This window comes from Aulostomus chinensis, chromosome 8 (genome assembly GCF_037954235.1).
Source record: "Aulostomus chinensis isolate RoL2024-O1b breed Wild chromosome 8, RoL_Achi_v1.0, whole genome shotgun sequence".
NCBI classification, from domain to species: domain Eukaryota; kingdom Metazoa; phylum Chordata; class Actinopteri; order Syngnathiformes; family Aulostomidae; genus Aulostomus; species Aulostomus chinensis.
In genome coordinates, this window is record NC_141327.1 from 29,627,640 (window position 1) to 29,644,329 (window position 16,690).

At 47.8% G+C, this 16,690-nt stretch overlaps 1 protein-coding gene across 1 annotated transcript in view; it reads right to left on the reverse strand.

The window, feature by feature from the left end:
* The window catches only part of cacna1ab (calcium channel, voltage-dependent, P/Q type, alpha 1A subunit, b), a 138,113-nt gene that overhangs the window by 14,706 nt on the left and 106,717 nt on the right, over positions 1-16,690 (reverse strand). Inside the window, exons 41-46 of the mRNA XM_086212337.1 lie at positions 11,349-11,454; positions 10,901-11,008; positions 9,130-9,233; positions 4,547-4,698; positions 3,886-4,021; positions 2,890-3,003 (exon numbers count right to left, since the gene is read on the reverse strand). Coding sequence (XP_086068463.1) covers positions 2,890-3,003; positions 3,886-4,021; positions 4,547-4,698; positions 9,130-9,233; positions 10,901-11,008; positions 11,349-11,454 — 720 coding nt within the window. The remainder of the gene's footprint in view (positions 1-2,889; positions 3,004-3,885; positions 4,022-4,546; positions 4,699-9,129; positions 9,234-10,900; positions 11,009-11,348; positions 11,455-16,690) is intronic.

The following is a 16,690-nucleotide window of genomic DNA, read 5'->3' on the forward strand; positions in this document are numbered from 1 at the left end:
CGACTGTCGTCATGTCCAACGACTGCGGACAGCTGCAGAAGAGCAACGTTTGTGAGTGCGTCTCATCGGTGTTCATGGGAAATGGAGGCCGGTGCAAACGTTTGCAGCCATATTCTCCATCCAGGAGTCGATGGTCCATCGGCCTCGTGAACCGAGTCACCTGCTTCGTGGTGATTCTGCTGTTGACCGCTTGGTTTGTTCCAGGACTCAAACCTCCAACATCTTCAGTGGAGGAACTGAAAATGAAACCTGCAGGGTTCCGTCAGCCGCCATGACGGCTCTGGAATCCACCAGATCCTCTGGAATCATCATCAGGATGTTCACTCACCCCAAGAGAAGAAGGAAGCACTGGTTTGGAGCATCAGCAAGAGGAGAATACCACATTATTGCAGTACTACGTTACTGCACTACCACGTTATTGCAGTACTATGCTACTGCACTACCACGTTATTGCAGTACTATGCTACTGCACTACCACGCTACTGCACTACAACGTTACTGCACTACCACGCTACTGCAATACTACGTTACTGCACTACCACGCTACTGCACTACCACGCTACTGCACAACCACGCTACTGCACTACCACGTTACTGCACTACCACGCTACTGCACTACCACATTATTGCAGTACTACGTTACTGCACTACCACGCTACTGCACTACCACGCTACTGCACAACCACGCTACTGCACTACCACGTTACTGCACTACCACGCTACTGCACTACCACGTTACTGCACTACCACGTAACTGCACAACCACGTAACTGCACTACCACGTAACTGCACTACCATGCTACTGCACTACCACGTTACTGCACTACCACGCTACTGCACTACCACGTTACTGCACTACCACGCTACTGCACAACCACGTTACTGCACTACCACGTTACTGCACTACCACGTAACTGCACTACCACGTAACTGCACTACCACGTTACTGCACTACCACGTTACTGCACTACCACGTTACTGCACTACCATGCTACTGCACTACCATGCTACTGCACTACCACGTAACTGCACTACCACGTAACTGCACTACCACGTTACTGCACTACCACGTTACTGCACTATGTGACTATACAACATCAGAAGATCAACTGGCGTCTTTGCCAGGACTGAAGGACGAATCCTTCACCATTTACCATCAACACCGGAAACACACAAAATTAGCAAATGTTCCTTGAGGAGGGCAAGAGCTCACTGGACTATTGATTATCACTCTAAATGATAGCTGACAACATTGGACAGTGGCTGCTGACTGCCAGCCGACAAAATTTACACTCCAAACCTCCAATATTAGAAATTAAAATCCAAACATGACCAGAAGTGTCAGCCACACCTCTTCTTCTCGCCTGTATGGATGGACTCATACACACCACCATGAGGAACCAGCACACCACAGTGAGAGCAAGGTGAGTGGATGGAAATGATCATGGAGAATATATAGGTGTGTGTGTGTGTGTGTGTGTGTGTGTGTGTGTGTGTGTGTGTGTGTGTGTGTGTGTGTGTGTGTGTGCAACTGCAGCCAGACCCGTGAACAACACCACCTCAGTAATCACCAACATGGGGGGGGTGTTGAAGCTCATCAATGATGGAAGTGTAGAGCGACAACCCCCGGGGAGGTAGAGAGGGAGGTAGAGAGAGAGAGAGAGAGACGTTCACGGCTGTGAATCCGTTCTGGATTTGCATTTTGAAGCTTTATTTTTTTTAGAATTTCTTGAATGTATATTTTGCCTTTAACCCTCTGAACCCTAAAACCTTCACAAGATGATCTACCATAGTTAGAAGCTCATTTATTAACGCGTGTGTGTTTACTGGTGAAGCAAACCTGCTGGTAACACTTATATTTTCTACATAACTTCCAAGTGTAGATAGGAGGAATGTATCATCATTGTTTCGGTAAAAGATGGATTAAACATGCAGAGAATGACCCTAGAAACAGCTGCCCTCCAAACTACCGTCCTCATCACTGACAGTGTGGTAGCTCCGCCCACTGAAGGACTTACCTTCTGAATCCAACATTAGTCAAAGATACATCGGCTGACGGGGAAGGTAGAACGAAGGTTCAGGGGTTACTAACAGGCTGGAGGAGTCAAATGGCCTCACACACTTCGCATGAGTGTGTGCTTGTGTGAGCTCAGCTGTAACTGAGCTGCAGGAGGGACATTCACTCTGGCTGCAGTTGACACAGGGCAGACACACCAAGGATCAATGGAATGGATCAGGGATCGGGGGACAGGACAGAGTGTCTCTACATGTAGGTCCCTCTTATATCTATTTGTGTTTACATGCATACATACATGTATATATTTAGATAGATATATAGATATATGTATATATGGAATCCAGCTTCAGACCCAGTTTACTCTCTGCTCTGATGCTGCATGCAGCTACGCTTTAGCGCGAGGAGAGGTGCTGTGTTTGAGCGAAGCGGCAGCTGGAGGGGAGCGTGAGCGGGGAGGCGGTGGAGGGATGGTGGGAAGGTCAAATAGAAGACGAACGGAGAGAACAGACAGATGGAGGTGAATTTACTGAAGTCTCATACAAATGCTGCGTGAGCATTTGTACAGAATAGAGATTGAAATTAAGTACAGGGAGATACAGATAAGGGCTTCCACAAAGGTGATGTATTTTTAGAAAGTATGTCCACCAAACAACCCCAGATATGCTGGAACCTGGAACAAATCTGAAAATGTAGCTTCTGGCTTTTCACAAGAGGTTTCAGTTGATTCAGAATCGTTTAAGATGCTTGGAGAGACTTTTTAAATTCACTTCCCCTGCCTCACTGCAAACAGGTTAATATAACATAATAAGAACAATGGACAGTGATGACGGTGCTGATGATGATGATGATGGCAGTGGGATGAAGGTGCTCACTTGGTTGTCTGCCGAGAGGCGGGGCATGGAGAGAGTCCGCCCATGCCCTTCCATTGGGTGACAGGGCTCAGTGTCGGAGTACCCGTCCCGCCCCATCTCCCTCATCTCTACCGTCTGTAAAAGACAACGAGAGGTGGCGTGACCGCTGTCCACTGAGGGGAGAGGGTGGGGCTAACAGAGATGATAATTCATCAAGGTTTACGTTTCCTCTCATTTTTGGCCTTGCTTCTAATATCAGGCATAAATGCGGAGCCTCCCTTCTAATCCTGCTCTGAGCCGCTGTGGACACGATGCTGCCAGAAAAATAACAGCTCCTCCTTCCACATCCACACACCTCCGACACACTCGTCCTTCGACTGGACACCTGAGGGCTGCGGGAACGTCCCAAGTGAGGAGCCAAAGTACAGTGCAGAGGGAGAACAAGGTGCTCTACGCATAACCTCTCCCAACCTCCAGTCACTGACTTGAGGAGAATAAAAAAGACCCAAAAAATAAAAGATGATGGGAGACATGGAGCAGAGTGAGGAACAAAGAGAAGAACAGATAGAGAAGAAGAACACCTGATCAAAGAAAAAGGCCTCACAGACAAATCCACCTGCAAGGCTTCAGATTGAGACAAGACAACGGTGTCATCGTGACGAGCTGGTGCTGGATTATTGTCATTAAAACAACTTAAACGCACAAAACCCCTGGTTCAGGAAGTCTAATCAGCCCTTAAAGGCCCATCCAGAGTTGGACGCTTGCCTCAGTGCAGTCATTCACTCGCTTTACAAAAGTTGCTCGTATTTGTCTCCAAATATGGTCTTGGATTTTCTTCCCAATTATCGTGCAGTGTGCAACTCTGATATTGTCACTACAACACTCCAGCGCAAGGGTCTACAGCTGAAGCGCGGTTCTACACCCCTCCAGTCACCGCTGCCCTCGTACAAGCAGCACGGTGGTTAGTCAGGCTTGATTCGCTACCAAGGCAGCAACGTGTGCTTCTGCTCATCATACCTGAGGGTTGTGCCGGTTGTCGTGGAGATCATCGGGGTAGGGTCTGTCTGGACTCCAATTACCCGTCTTTTGGAACATTTCCTGGGCTTTGGCTGTCACCCATGACTGGCTCTCAGTCATGCCGCCATCGGGAGGTCTGGCACCCACACAAACACGAGTCAGAGGGATTACGGCTCAAGACGAGCCTTCAAGGTCACCAATCAACACTCAGTTAACAACAGCTTCTATCATCGTGCTTCTTCTCTTTTTCAATTGTACATATCGAACGCCGCTCATGTCTCCAGGCGTTGAAAGTGACGGCTTCTTATTGTGGAGGTTTTCCTCTTTTTCAGCAGAAAACAAGGTGCAAAAACGCAGCTTTCGCAGGCTAAACTTCAGGTGGGGAGAACTCCCCAACGCTGTCACACTTGCAGTAGAACAGGAGTTGGAGAGCAGTGAGGTGTTGGTCTGAGGGCCTTCGTCAGGCTGCTGCAGTACTGCTCAAACTGCTCTGTTAAAACCCACTTTCACTGCAAGCGTGGCGGTTTTAGGGAGGGGGCAGAGCCACTTCACATGGTGGCAAAGTTCAGCTGTGGTGCGACCTCAAGTACTCCCACTTTGTAAGGTTATTATTGTTATCACTGTTATCATTTCATGTGCTGCTGACTGAAGATCTACTTACATGCTGTTGATATTGTCCGGCTGGGTGCTGGGGAGGCCATTCAGGCCCTGCCCCCCCTGGCTGTCTGGGCCCCCTCCCTCAGAGGGCGGCTCCATGCGCTGAAACATTAATGGCGTTCGGTTCTGTGTGAGATACATGACATGGCCTGCAGGCTGGCATCAGGTACACTCAGGGGGGCAGACACAGGACACAAACACAGGATGCACTCGCAGCATGCACCCACACGGGGGCGCCATCGGCAAGCACATGGCTGTGGGTAGCTAAGGTAAAGTTCCCTGTCAGACTACTGATCTGGGATCTGCAAACCACTCTGAACCAGTTTTTGAATGTAGAGTAAAGCAATCGTGACAATAGAAGTCTTAGTGTCAGACATCCAGAGAGGGAAGGCTGATGTCAGATCTTCGTCAGAGAGGAACCTCCACCTTAGGCATCAGAGCTGACACAGCTCGTAAATCACAGGTCTCCCACGACATCACATTCACATGAAATACTTCCTCAGAGAGACATTTTACTCAAAAATCATCCACTGGCAGTTTGCGGGGATCCTTCAGGATTTTTGAGTAATTTTCCCAGGAGTGGCTTGTTGACGACAGTTAATGGTGGCTACTTCCCGTGTTGCATCTGCCTGGACGCTAGAAGCTGCATGCTAAAGGAGTACGGATGGATCGTGGTCAGAAACTGGAGACGGCTTGAAATTTGTGGGTGAGATGATGAAAAGTCGCTGAAGTTACTGGCGGAGCCAAAAAGCGTCATGTACAGCTTGGAAGCAGGACCAACGACGGCGTGCGTGGATCAGGGCTGCAAATTGTAGCATTCAGCTCCATTTAGTGTTTCCACGCTAAATGGAGCTGATGAATATCTGTGTGTACGGTAGGGCCAAAGAAATTCTCAGTCCACTGAAGCCCTCACATTTGGACTAATAATCGACTAATTTTACACATGAAAACTCTACTGTCAACTACCAGCACAAACCTGCTGAGGAACATTGAGACGATTGTTTCTGTCAGGTTAGAACAACTGAGCGACGCCATCGTTGGTCCTGACAGAGCCAGACTGAACACAGGAGCTCAGCATCGCGGCTCAGACATAAATAGACTTTTAACCTAAAACTTTACTCTCAAACACAAAAGGCAAGTCCACTGTAAGAATTTTTACAATTAAAACAAAACAATTATTGAACTAAAACATTGAAATGTCAATTCTGATGTGTTCATGTACTCAAAACTGACGGGACAACCTGAGGTGGACACGTTAGCTCACCGTTTCTAGGGGACACGCCGTGTTTGTAGTGGAGCTGTGACATGAAAACTGGCGCTGGCAAACTTTGCGTTCGACTTTTTTTCCATGATCTGTTTTCATGAAATGCTGCCACGCTGCAGACGTCTTTGACGCGGTGGACGAGGACTGACTTGGACTGAAACCGTCATCATTAAACAGACATTCATCAAACCACCAGACGCTGGCCTTCTAGTCCTCTTCAGTCAGTCTGTCTCTAGCGGGTCGGGCGATTCCAAAATAGCAAAAACATGGGGGTGTTCAAAGATAGATTGTTATCTGTGAAACAGGGGTGCTTTCGGTACTTTGCTCCTGATGAAATTAACGTGGCAAAAAATCGACCAATCAGAATTTTGGTGGAGCCAGAACGTATCGACTAGTAAATCGACCGGTCGACTGGGAGATTCCAGCCCTAGTGTACGGGTCGTTTGGGGATTTGATACAGCGATGCTTACTTCCAACTTCAATGCGACTAATATAGATTGACGGCCTAACGATGCAGGTCAGGCGCATGAATCAACGCTCTCAGGATCAACTCCTGACATACAGAGCCACTGGTCACCGTAACCTCCACTCAACACTCCACCAACCACCACAGCAGTCAGACACACAAGCAACTTGGTGACAATCAACCTGGATTGACCAAATCGGGAGCGCTTGATAAGTCAAGGTCCCACCTCTTCCTGGAGGAATAAAGGGAGAGCGTCAGAATGACAGGGACGACACAGAAGACAGAAAGGAGGGACTACAGGCTGGAGACTGTAGGGAGGCAGACGACAGCAGACAGACAGGAATCACAACTGACACATCAATCACTTGACCGGATGGAAAAAAGGTGGCAGCAGGAGGGAGAAGCAGGAGAAGGATGAGAGACAAAAGCACAAGGAGGAGGACTGGAGGGACATATCCAGCCTCAGGAGCTAACTCACCTGCAGCGTCCCCCATGGGGAGTGTTTGAGCCAAGAGGGTTCACAATCGCTCTCTGATTAGATCATTCTTGATCGTTCTTCAGTTGTAAGTTTATCAGTCAAATTAAGCTCAGAGGTCAGGAGCCACAGGCCCAATGACAACAGTGGCTTTGATTCTAACGTAGAAGCTTGGAATTGTCGATGACCGATCGTCATCCAACAGCAAAGTGTCTTCACTGTGGTGTTGGGGTGGATTTTCCTTTACGGTGGGAGGGAGACAGTAGAGAAGTGTAGGGATGAGTCCTGAGAGCCAGACGAACGTTAGCAACATCCGGCTCTAAACGAGGACGGGGTTGTGTGGGTCGGAAGTTCACGCCAGCTAAGATACTTTAATGTTTCCTAGTGTGGAATAAAACCTGTCAGTAAATATGTTGATTGTGCAGTTATCTATCTTAAAAACAACGTCTGCTAAGAAGTGGAAAACAAGACTACAAACGTCATCTCAACATAAAGGGAAGAAGCGCGAAGCTCGTTAAGGTGACGCGGAGGCTAAGATGTGGCTCCTTCAAGGCTGTACTAACAATCACATTTCTGCTTCAGAAATTCTGAGTGATTTTAATTTGAGGAGATTCATTTGTGTTAATCTCATGAGGGGTTATTGGTCTCAAAGCTACGATCCAGTGTTAACAATCACATTGACTTTTGATTAAAGGGATGCAGGAAGATGCCAAGTTCTAGGTCGGCCTACAAAACGACATCATCCCTGCAGAACTCTAGAGCGAGGACAACATTTGAAATGGAGAGGTGAGATGGGATTTTGCACTCCACACATGGGCAGACACACAGGGGCAGATGTACGAACACGCCCGCATCTGTTTTTGGTGTAATTTTGTTGCGCTCTATGCCTACAAACAGACCGTGCATGGCTGAAGCCACAGTGAGATGCTGCGCTCTTCCCGCTCATTCCTGCACCTTCATGCGAGGGTTGAAGGAAAAGTTGGAATTTCATGCAAAAACATGGGAGGAGATTCTTAACAAAGCCAATGATAGGGCTGATGGACGGTAGCCTTGCAGAATAACCTCTGGGGGGGGCAGGACTACCTTCTATGTGGGAAATTTGTCTACATGCTAATTTCCACTGTATATCTTTTAAACTGTTTCACCACACGGAGCAGAGCTGCCTTACTGGATGATTCCAATCCTCCTCATCTGCGACTACTTGCTAGCTAGCTCAGAGTATCGTTGTTGCACAGAACGTGGTGGACGAATGAAATAATCGCCTTTTATGCTTCCAGCTGTGGTCCGGTAAACTAGGTTCCAGCGGTATGCATCAATGTTATCCTGACATTGGTACTGGTGTGGTACTGGTGTGGTACTGGTGTGGTACTGGCGTAGACTGCAGCACTGAGCAGACAAGTCTGCATCCTCTCTGGACCGCTCGGGTCATCTGCACTACGCCGCTCAAAGGTGCGTACATCTGCCCCACAGACAGTTTAACGTTCCTGGGAACAGCTGATGTTGAGTGAGCCTGTATGCACCTGTCCACTCAGTCAAATGGACAGGTGCATTCAGGAACATACCAACACGTGCCGTATTTAGAGGGGTGTACTGTCCCAAAGATAAACATACTCTCCACTCACCAATGTGTCCCTCAACTACAAAATAAAAATCCTCTTTTCAGATTTTGAGTGAGAAGTCAACCAGGATGAAGCTTTGAATCCGCAGGGATTACCTTGTTGCTAGCGGACATCTGGGAGAGAATTTAGTGAGAGGAGAGTTTTGTGGACGGATGACACAGAGACAGCGGGAGCGAGTGCATCTCAGAGGCATTCATCAACAGGAGGGCAAGAGCACTGACAGGGAGTGAGGGTAAGGCCATGTGGTATCATCAATGTTGTTCAGAACATCGTCAACAAACAAAAAAATACATTTGTGATTTTTGCAGACCTTAAAAAAACCCAAGTTCTCTTCACCATGGTCAAAGAGCACATGGTGAAGAGATGAGGAAAACTGAGCGAGCTGGAGAAAGTAAAACTGCTCTGTCACTGTCAGCAAGCCAAGTGAGCATCAAGGTGCTAAGAAAAGGATGCAGAGAAAGTTAGCATGCTAATAGAGGGTAAAGTATTGGGGGAGAGGGAGGGAAGGTTTGGGGAGAGGGCGATGGCTTCATTGAAATCAAACCTGGGGGAGAGGGAACAGCTTGGAGTCCATAATTGGATTAAATTGATAAAACTTGTTTTTGATGCTTTTAAATGCACTTTTGGGAGATTAAATGCACAGTTCAGTTGAAAGGCTGGTGAAAGTGGCTTCACATAGTGGGCCAGAATGAGGAAGAAGAGAACAGGGAAAGGAAATATGGTCTTTTCCGGGTTCGGGGAATATCGCTGGGATGAAGTCTACCTGTTCCTCACGCAGCGCCTGCAGCTTTTTCGTCTTGCTCTGCCGGTAGTACTCCATGATCATCATGGCAGCGTAGATTTTGCCCACCGTCAAGTCTGTGGCTGCTGAGAAAATGACAAGTTACCCTGCAAGATTAGACCAGAGTGAGATGGGACCCTGAGCCGTGGGGGGATGGGAGTGGGGGACAAGACACACAGACTGGAATTCACAGAAGTCACAGAGATTCCCACTGACATGCAGGTTACACCAGTGGTTGGGACAGTTCTGTTTCATGCCACAAACCAGACAAACCAAAGCTGAACGTTTGCATTTCTCTTTTTGCCCATCGTCACACTTCCCTCCTGGTGTGACACGCTGCCACCGTGGGTCTTTCACATTCGCCAACAGCCTCTCCCAACGCCCACTCATCGCAGCGAGGCCGCAGGTTTCATGAGCACTGCCTCTTTACATGTGGCAGGAAAATCTACGATTCACCTCAAGGACAACAAAGCTGCTGCCTCGCCGTTTGTCCAGGAGCTGCCGCACCGATCCTACCCTTGTTACCCTTTGGTTTACAGAGGCGTCGGTTCTTGTGACATCAGCAGCAGAAACAGAGCTGAACTCAAACTCCGGTGCAACGGACAAATAAGTTTTCACAACACTTGACAATTATTATCACAAAAAAGCCATTAGTCTTTTCACAGGCAGATGCTGGACTGCGCCTTTCAAAAATCCCATATTCTCTGATGCATTCATCCTCATCTACACTCAAGTATAGTTCATATTTGACCCTCATACTCAGGCTGAGGACCAGGTCGCCACTTCACTCAGAAACAAATGGACACCTCAATCATTTAATGGAAAACAGGAGCTCATTTTTTTCCAAAAACTCCAGACACGTATCCCCAGAGTTTGGATGAACACACACAAACGCCTAAAAATCAGAAAAATACTGAGCTCTGTTTTTGTTGTTCCAGTAGATGAATCTCTCTCTTTTCTGAGTGGGGTGGCGACAGGTCCTGCAGCATTCAGGTCCATGTGAATATAGAATAAGACCTGATGAGACAGATCTTATTCTTGGATCACCTTACAGGGCAATAAGACATGAACACACATGTCTTCTACCTCACTGATGCTCATGCAGCCACCTGGCTGGTTCTCCGCATGCATCATAACACTAGCAATTAAATCATTTGATTTTTCTGAGGCACAACAGATTCATCACAAGAGTTTAAGGTTCTCTGTCACTGACGAGCAAGAGTTCATGTTTCTGATTTACTTCCTGCTGAAATCTTCCTGTAGTGAAAAGACTTCTATAGAGGATCTTCTATAGTTGGCACCCCCTGATACCAGGACCACTGATGGTGGCGCGCTCGTGTGTCTGCTACCGCATGAGTCCTGTCGTCATCAGCTATACATGTACGTGTGTGTGTACACGTGTGTGCAGTACTTGTGTAAAGATACTGCTTGCAAACATCAAGCTTAGTTTTTGACATACATCGTGATGGAAGTGCAGGGCCATTTTGACTTTTGATGGCTTTTCGGTTCTCTTAATCATATGAATCCAAACTGATTTCAATTCCATGTGCAGTCTTGAGAAAACGCTCTACAATCAGGTGCCGGTGCGTGAGAGTGCAGGTGTGTCATGTGCACGTGTGTTGGTGTTGTAGGAGCCTGATCAGGAGATGCAAAGCAGTGAATGACACTGACTGGTAGAAGCTGTCCTCTTGGTGAGTTGGTGATTGGACACACACACACACACACCAAAACACGCTCTTTCCCTGGAACTTACCCTTGTGCGGTGTGACCAGCAGGTCCAGAGTCTTCTGCGACAGGTTCGGCCAAATCGCCATCATCTCCTTTCTCAGCTCAGCATCCATTTGGTGCTTGTCGGCACCACCTGGGCGGCGCCGCAGCCCAGAGGGTCCACACACATATCAAAGGTTCGTGCAGACAGAGGGCACACATGCAGGGTCCACACATCCCACACGTAAAAACACAATGAAACAAAGGCGCACAGCACAAAGGAAGGCATAATGGCACAAAACCCCCAAAGAAATATATTCAGTCATTCATTCACATTCACCCAAAAAATAAAAGTATTCTGTTAGTGTCAGAAACGGTCGATTCGGTCACACTGCAACAATATTCTGAAGTACTCATGTTGAGAGAGAGAAGCTGATGACAATCATCCAGGAACACTGAACAGATGAAGGCATGGTAGAACTGTCGGGCCGTACCCTTGGCAATCTTTATGTCCAGTGCCGTCCTGATCAGAGCCATGAGGGTCGAGTTAAAATGCACCGTGTTGTCGTCGGCAACCGGCAGATCCATGCGCAGCAGCCTCTGTGGAGAACCAGTCAGGATGAGAGGATGAGACAGGGGCGTGTCCTTGTTAAGGGTTGGCGTGCCTGAACCTCCAGGGAGGGGAGGGGTGAGGGGTTAGGGGTGGGGTTGAGAGAGCTCCATAGACAACAGCCAATTCCGGTTGGACTTCCCAGCTATCCGTTAGACTTTTTAAGACGGATTGGAGTTTGTTTGAGGAATGGAAAGGGGCTGTATAACTGTATGAAATACACACGTTTACCCTGGTGCGTGGCATCACTGTGCTAGGAGTCCGAGAGAGTCGTGACCCGTGTGTGCGCTGGCAAATGCAAGATCATTTGCATGAAGACAGGAAATTGAATAGGCGGACCTGCGTCTCCTGATTTCCCAGTGATACTCTGTGAGACAGCACAGCTATCCAGTGAGGGCCATCTGCTGCTAAGCAACTGTGAGAGCCGAGAACCACAAGGAAGAACAATCGGAGCCAAACCGGCTTCCGACCCAACCTGTGCCCATGTTCCCTAAATGTGTGAATGCAGTGGCGCATTCACACATCTATGTTGTTACACACATATAACTAAGTATATATAACAGTACACATACACAAACCACCCTCCCATCCCAGCATCCCTCCCTGCCCACTTACACACAATTATTTGCACGGACTGCAATTAAGAGCACTTAATTGAAGTCCTCTGGAGACAAACTAGATTGACCGGAGAACAAGAACAGTATCACTGGTGGAATTCTGCTGTTTTACAGGAGACAGCTGTTGGTTTATCTAACTGAGGCACGATCTATAGAGCTCCCTCTACCAGTAGGGAGGTTCCCTGTCTGTACATGTCTATACCAGGTAAAACCAATGGAGAAACCCATGGATAGAACAAAACAAGCTGGGCCAGTTGAGGCCGCTTGCTGTTCCTATCCGCACCGGCTAGCATCCATCGGATTTACCTACGAACATGAGCGTTGGGCACTCACAATGGCAAGCACAGTAGTACGATGGCGGAGGGTTTGTTCACATGCTTGTGTTCCTGAGTGTGTGCGAGTGTTGGGCATGCCCAAGTGTGCGGCAGGCGGAGGGCATCGACCAACATCCACAGCGCTCAGCAGGCAGCAGGCAGCCTCGATGTCGCCCGTAGCCATGCGACAGAGAGTGCAAGGATCGCATGCAACACCACACAACACCCCCCTAGAAAAATCCCTCAAACTTTGACACAAACAGCATGCAGCTTTCCTTCACTCGGCTATCTAAACCCAACTCGTCGAGCCTACCCAGCCCAGCCCTCCCCCAACTGCCCTCAAAACCCACTGTCACAATACAAGCAGCCGTGCATCCGCGCAAAGAGAGTATCCTCAATCCAACAGGATTGATCCTACTGATTGACAGATTGATTCGTTTTCTCTATTTGTTCGCTCTGCGGTTTTTTTTTAAGTCATTGTTCCCTTAATCAAAATCCAATTGGACAGAGAAGGTTTTACGTCATCTTAAGTCAAGATCTCTCTCAATGCCAAACGGGTGCAGTGTCTTAGGTGGTGTCAGAGTTAGAAAGGGTTAGAATTGTGTTATTCCCTGAAAGAAGAAAAAAAACCATCGAGGTCAAAAAGAGATGATTGATGTTCTTTGTGTTGTTGTTTTTTTTTAGGTTTTGGACCAACCAGACTTTGTAGGTGACAGGAAGGGGGTCTGCCAGAGGGGACACGTGGTAGGGACAGCAGTTAGTTAAACTAAGAGACTCCAAGCTTGGTCATGAGATGTGGTTACAGATAAAAAAGGGGGAAGGCGAGAATGAGGAGTAGGAGGAAGATGGTGAAAACATCGAAAGAGTAAAGCCAAGAGGAAGTGGTTCAATGGGAAGAAACAGAGAGAGGAAGTGTGTGTGTGTGTGTGTGTGTGTGTGTGTTGTGTAGAAAGGTGAGAGGAAAGATTAAAAGGGCTGAAAATTACAGAACAAGACGAGAGAAAAGGACGAGACTAAAAAAACGACACTGACATCAGTTCACTGGGAAGAGGTCGAGTTCAAAAGGCAGTGTGGGAGAGCGATGAAGATATCAAACTATGCTTTTAGACCAGAGGGAGGCCCAACGTCCCCGAAAGGGAAGATGGAGTTTTCCTTGACAAGAAACCAAACGGTTCAAGATGTGTAACCTTCCCTTCTCTCTTCTGTCAACACACCACAAGCACTTTCTGATTCCAAAAGTTTCTAGAATGGACTTCTGTTAATTTTATCAATGAATCCTGAAAGTCTTGGATGGCTGAAGTATGTGATGGGGCCACTGCCAAGACAAACTGACATACTGGAGAGAAAGAAGAAGAAGAAGAAGAGAAAAACCAGGGCGGACAGAGACAGAGCAGATGGACAGAGGCATACAACCAGGGTATGAAGATGGCTGCTGACAGACACGTGGACGGAGAGGAAGAGGGACAGACGAAGGGCAGAGACAGAAAATGTCCTGAAGGCGAAAAAGCAAGAAGTACAATAGAAGACACAGGAGAGGAGTTTCAAAATGAGAGAGACCAAAGTGATGGAGGGGTTCATCCAGATTTACAAAGACTCAGCACAGTCGAGAGTCTTTCGTTAGAATTGTTGTTTTGTGGTAAAATACTTTAAAAAAAGTCCTATGTTTAGCTTTCGCTCTTGATCTGTGAGCAACCGTACGTTAAAGTCTGCCAATATTTATTCTCTTCAAAAAAAATCAAATAAAGCCGCCTGGGCCGCTGTGGGACTATTAAAGTGGATATGCGATGGGAATTTCAAAATAAAGGCAAACCTTAATGGATCAATGTTCAGATTTCACATAACTGATATTGGCACCATTGCTTTTTGGGTCAATTTACTGATACAGGTTGACGTTTCATTGCACCTCTAATGACGACACAAATATCCACCACAGAATATACGTCATATTCTATTCCATTCTTTATAAAATAATTTTTTTTTTATTCCAATAAAACAGGAAGTTAAATGGCCGTCCCGTAATTGGAAAGTCCCTGGTTTGATCCCTGGCTACTCCAGAGCAGGAACCCATAACCGCTCCTGGTGAGGAGGTTAGATATAAATATAAAATATATAAATCTATCAACAGCAACATGCAGGTCGCAGCACATCCTCATGCAGGTTGTGTTGTCCTTATGCTCTTCAAGTGCAGCGGGACTGAGCGGCCTGAGCGACTACACAACTGCACAAGAAGAATCAGGTCTTGGTCTCCTTCAGGAAACCCTGTTCCTCTGACCGCAGTCCTGCTCACATGTTGGTTTTGTTGTTTCTTTGACGCCTGCTGAAGCCTGTTCTCTGGATGTCCTTGCGAGTGCACTCACCACACTGTTTATCGTCTCTCAATATTGGACACAATAACTGCAACAGCACACTCATCTTTGCTGCTGTGACAGTTAGAAAAAGGATCATTTTAATCTCCAGCTTGATGAGCCTAACTTCCTCTGTACTTTAGCTAAAGTATGACGTCATATTTCAGTAAATCTGGATGTGAGTAAGAGAGGACAGACAGAATTGGAGTGCTGAAGTGGGTGGAGAGGGAGAGAGAGAGAGGGAGGGAAGGAGGGAGGGAGAATGAACAGGACACGGCGAGAGCTGAAATGCATGACCCAAATCTCTACCCTTCTGGTCTGAGAGACACAGACTCCAGACCTCCTTTGGGTACAAAAATCATCTTCAAAAAAATGACTGAAAAAGTTAAAAGGCCAGAACTTCTCCTCCATGTTTTATGAGGACAGTGTGTGTGTGTGTGTGTGTGTGTGTGCGTGTGTGTGTGGTGATGTGTATGTAAGCACTACAGTGCCATCCGCAGGAACAAGAGAGGCAGGGACTGAAGACAGACCCCCTTGCCGGTCCTTCTGTACCTGCATCGCAGGCAAATCCTGTGATTCTGAGCTAAAAAAACCATCTTGCAAGTCCAGGAGGTCAAGTACAAGTTACGTGTGTGAGTAAGTTATGTGTCTGATTCCTACAACTGATGGTACTGTGAGTGTGTGTGAGTGTGTCCGTGTGTGCGTGTGTGTGTTTGATGCATCCGTGCAGGTTACAGAAGGACAGGCAAAGTCTCCTCTGGTCCCTTACTCCTGCGGCCTGACGAGAGGAAATTAAAAAAGGAGAAGTGACTATCACTCCACTATCACTTCACTGCACGACAAAAGCCCGTCCCTCCATCCCCGCGGTCGGAGAGAGAGAAGAGAAGACAGCGCTCACCACCACCACAACCACCACTAACAGACAATGAGGAAAACACTGCTGGGAGGGAAGGAGGGGAGGAGGAAAGGGAAGGGATAGAGGATGAGGGAGGTGAGGTTCATCTCCCCAGCGATGGGGAGGCGTAAGGACGGAGATATAGGAAGGGAGGGAAGAAAAGAACGACAGGAAGGAGAGGAGCAGGTGGGGTGGTGGTTGGGAGAGGGGTAAGGTGGGGGGCGAGTCTACCTTATAGGCGACCCGGGCGGGACACCTCTTCCCGAGGCCTAGCGGCGGACACATGTGTCTTAGCATCTGATACATGTCTGTGTAAGTGATCCGGCCGCTGGGGTGGCCACACACACACACACACACACACACGCACGCACACACACACACACGTCACGTGCACAAAATGCATCCAAACGGCCAACAAACACAATCACCCAGACAGAACAGACGAAGACGGACGACGTGAAAACGGAAGAAATAAAAATGATGAGGGTTAGGGAGATGGAGGACGGGGGGGGGCACAGAGGTGTGTTGGGGTGGGGGAGACATGAGGAGAAAAAAGAAAGAAACGACAAAGGAAAGGAAGAGGGGGAAACAAATACACAGAGGTTATTTTTTGATTGCTGTGGAAATGTGGTTGCTGTGGTGAGAGAAAATGAGAGAGAAGGAGGAGGGGGTCTAGTCTGGTGTTTGGTAGAGGGGGGAGAGAGGAGAGGAAGAGAGTGCAGGAGAAAGGTTTGGGGAGGAGTGGAGGGTTGGGGGAAGAGGAGGTGTTATCATTTAGTTAAGTTAGTCGTTGTTGAGAAACCGTTCTATGCGAGGTGAAAAGGGGATCTGGGCTTTTTGAGGTTTTGGTCTTTGCCCTCTTTCGCCGCTCGGATAGAACTGGCAGCGGGGCTTCTAGCAGGCAAAGAAAAGCACCGTTGCAGAGGTCGGAGTGACTAACAATGACAAGTCAATGCAGTCTGTTACTGAGGCTGCGTGTCCACCAGGAGCCCCGCTCACTCCTGCCCATTCAGACACTTCCGGGAGCCCTCCATTATGTTAAAGGGTCAGTTTAA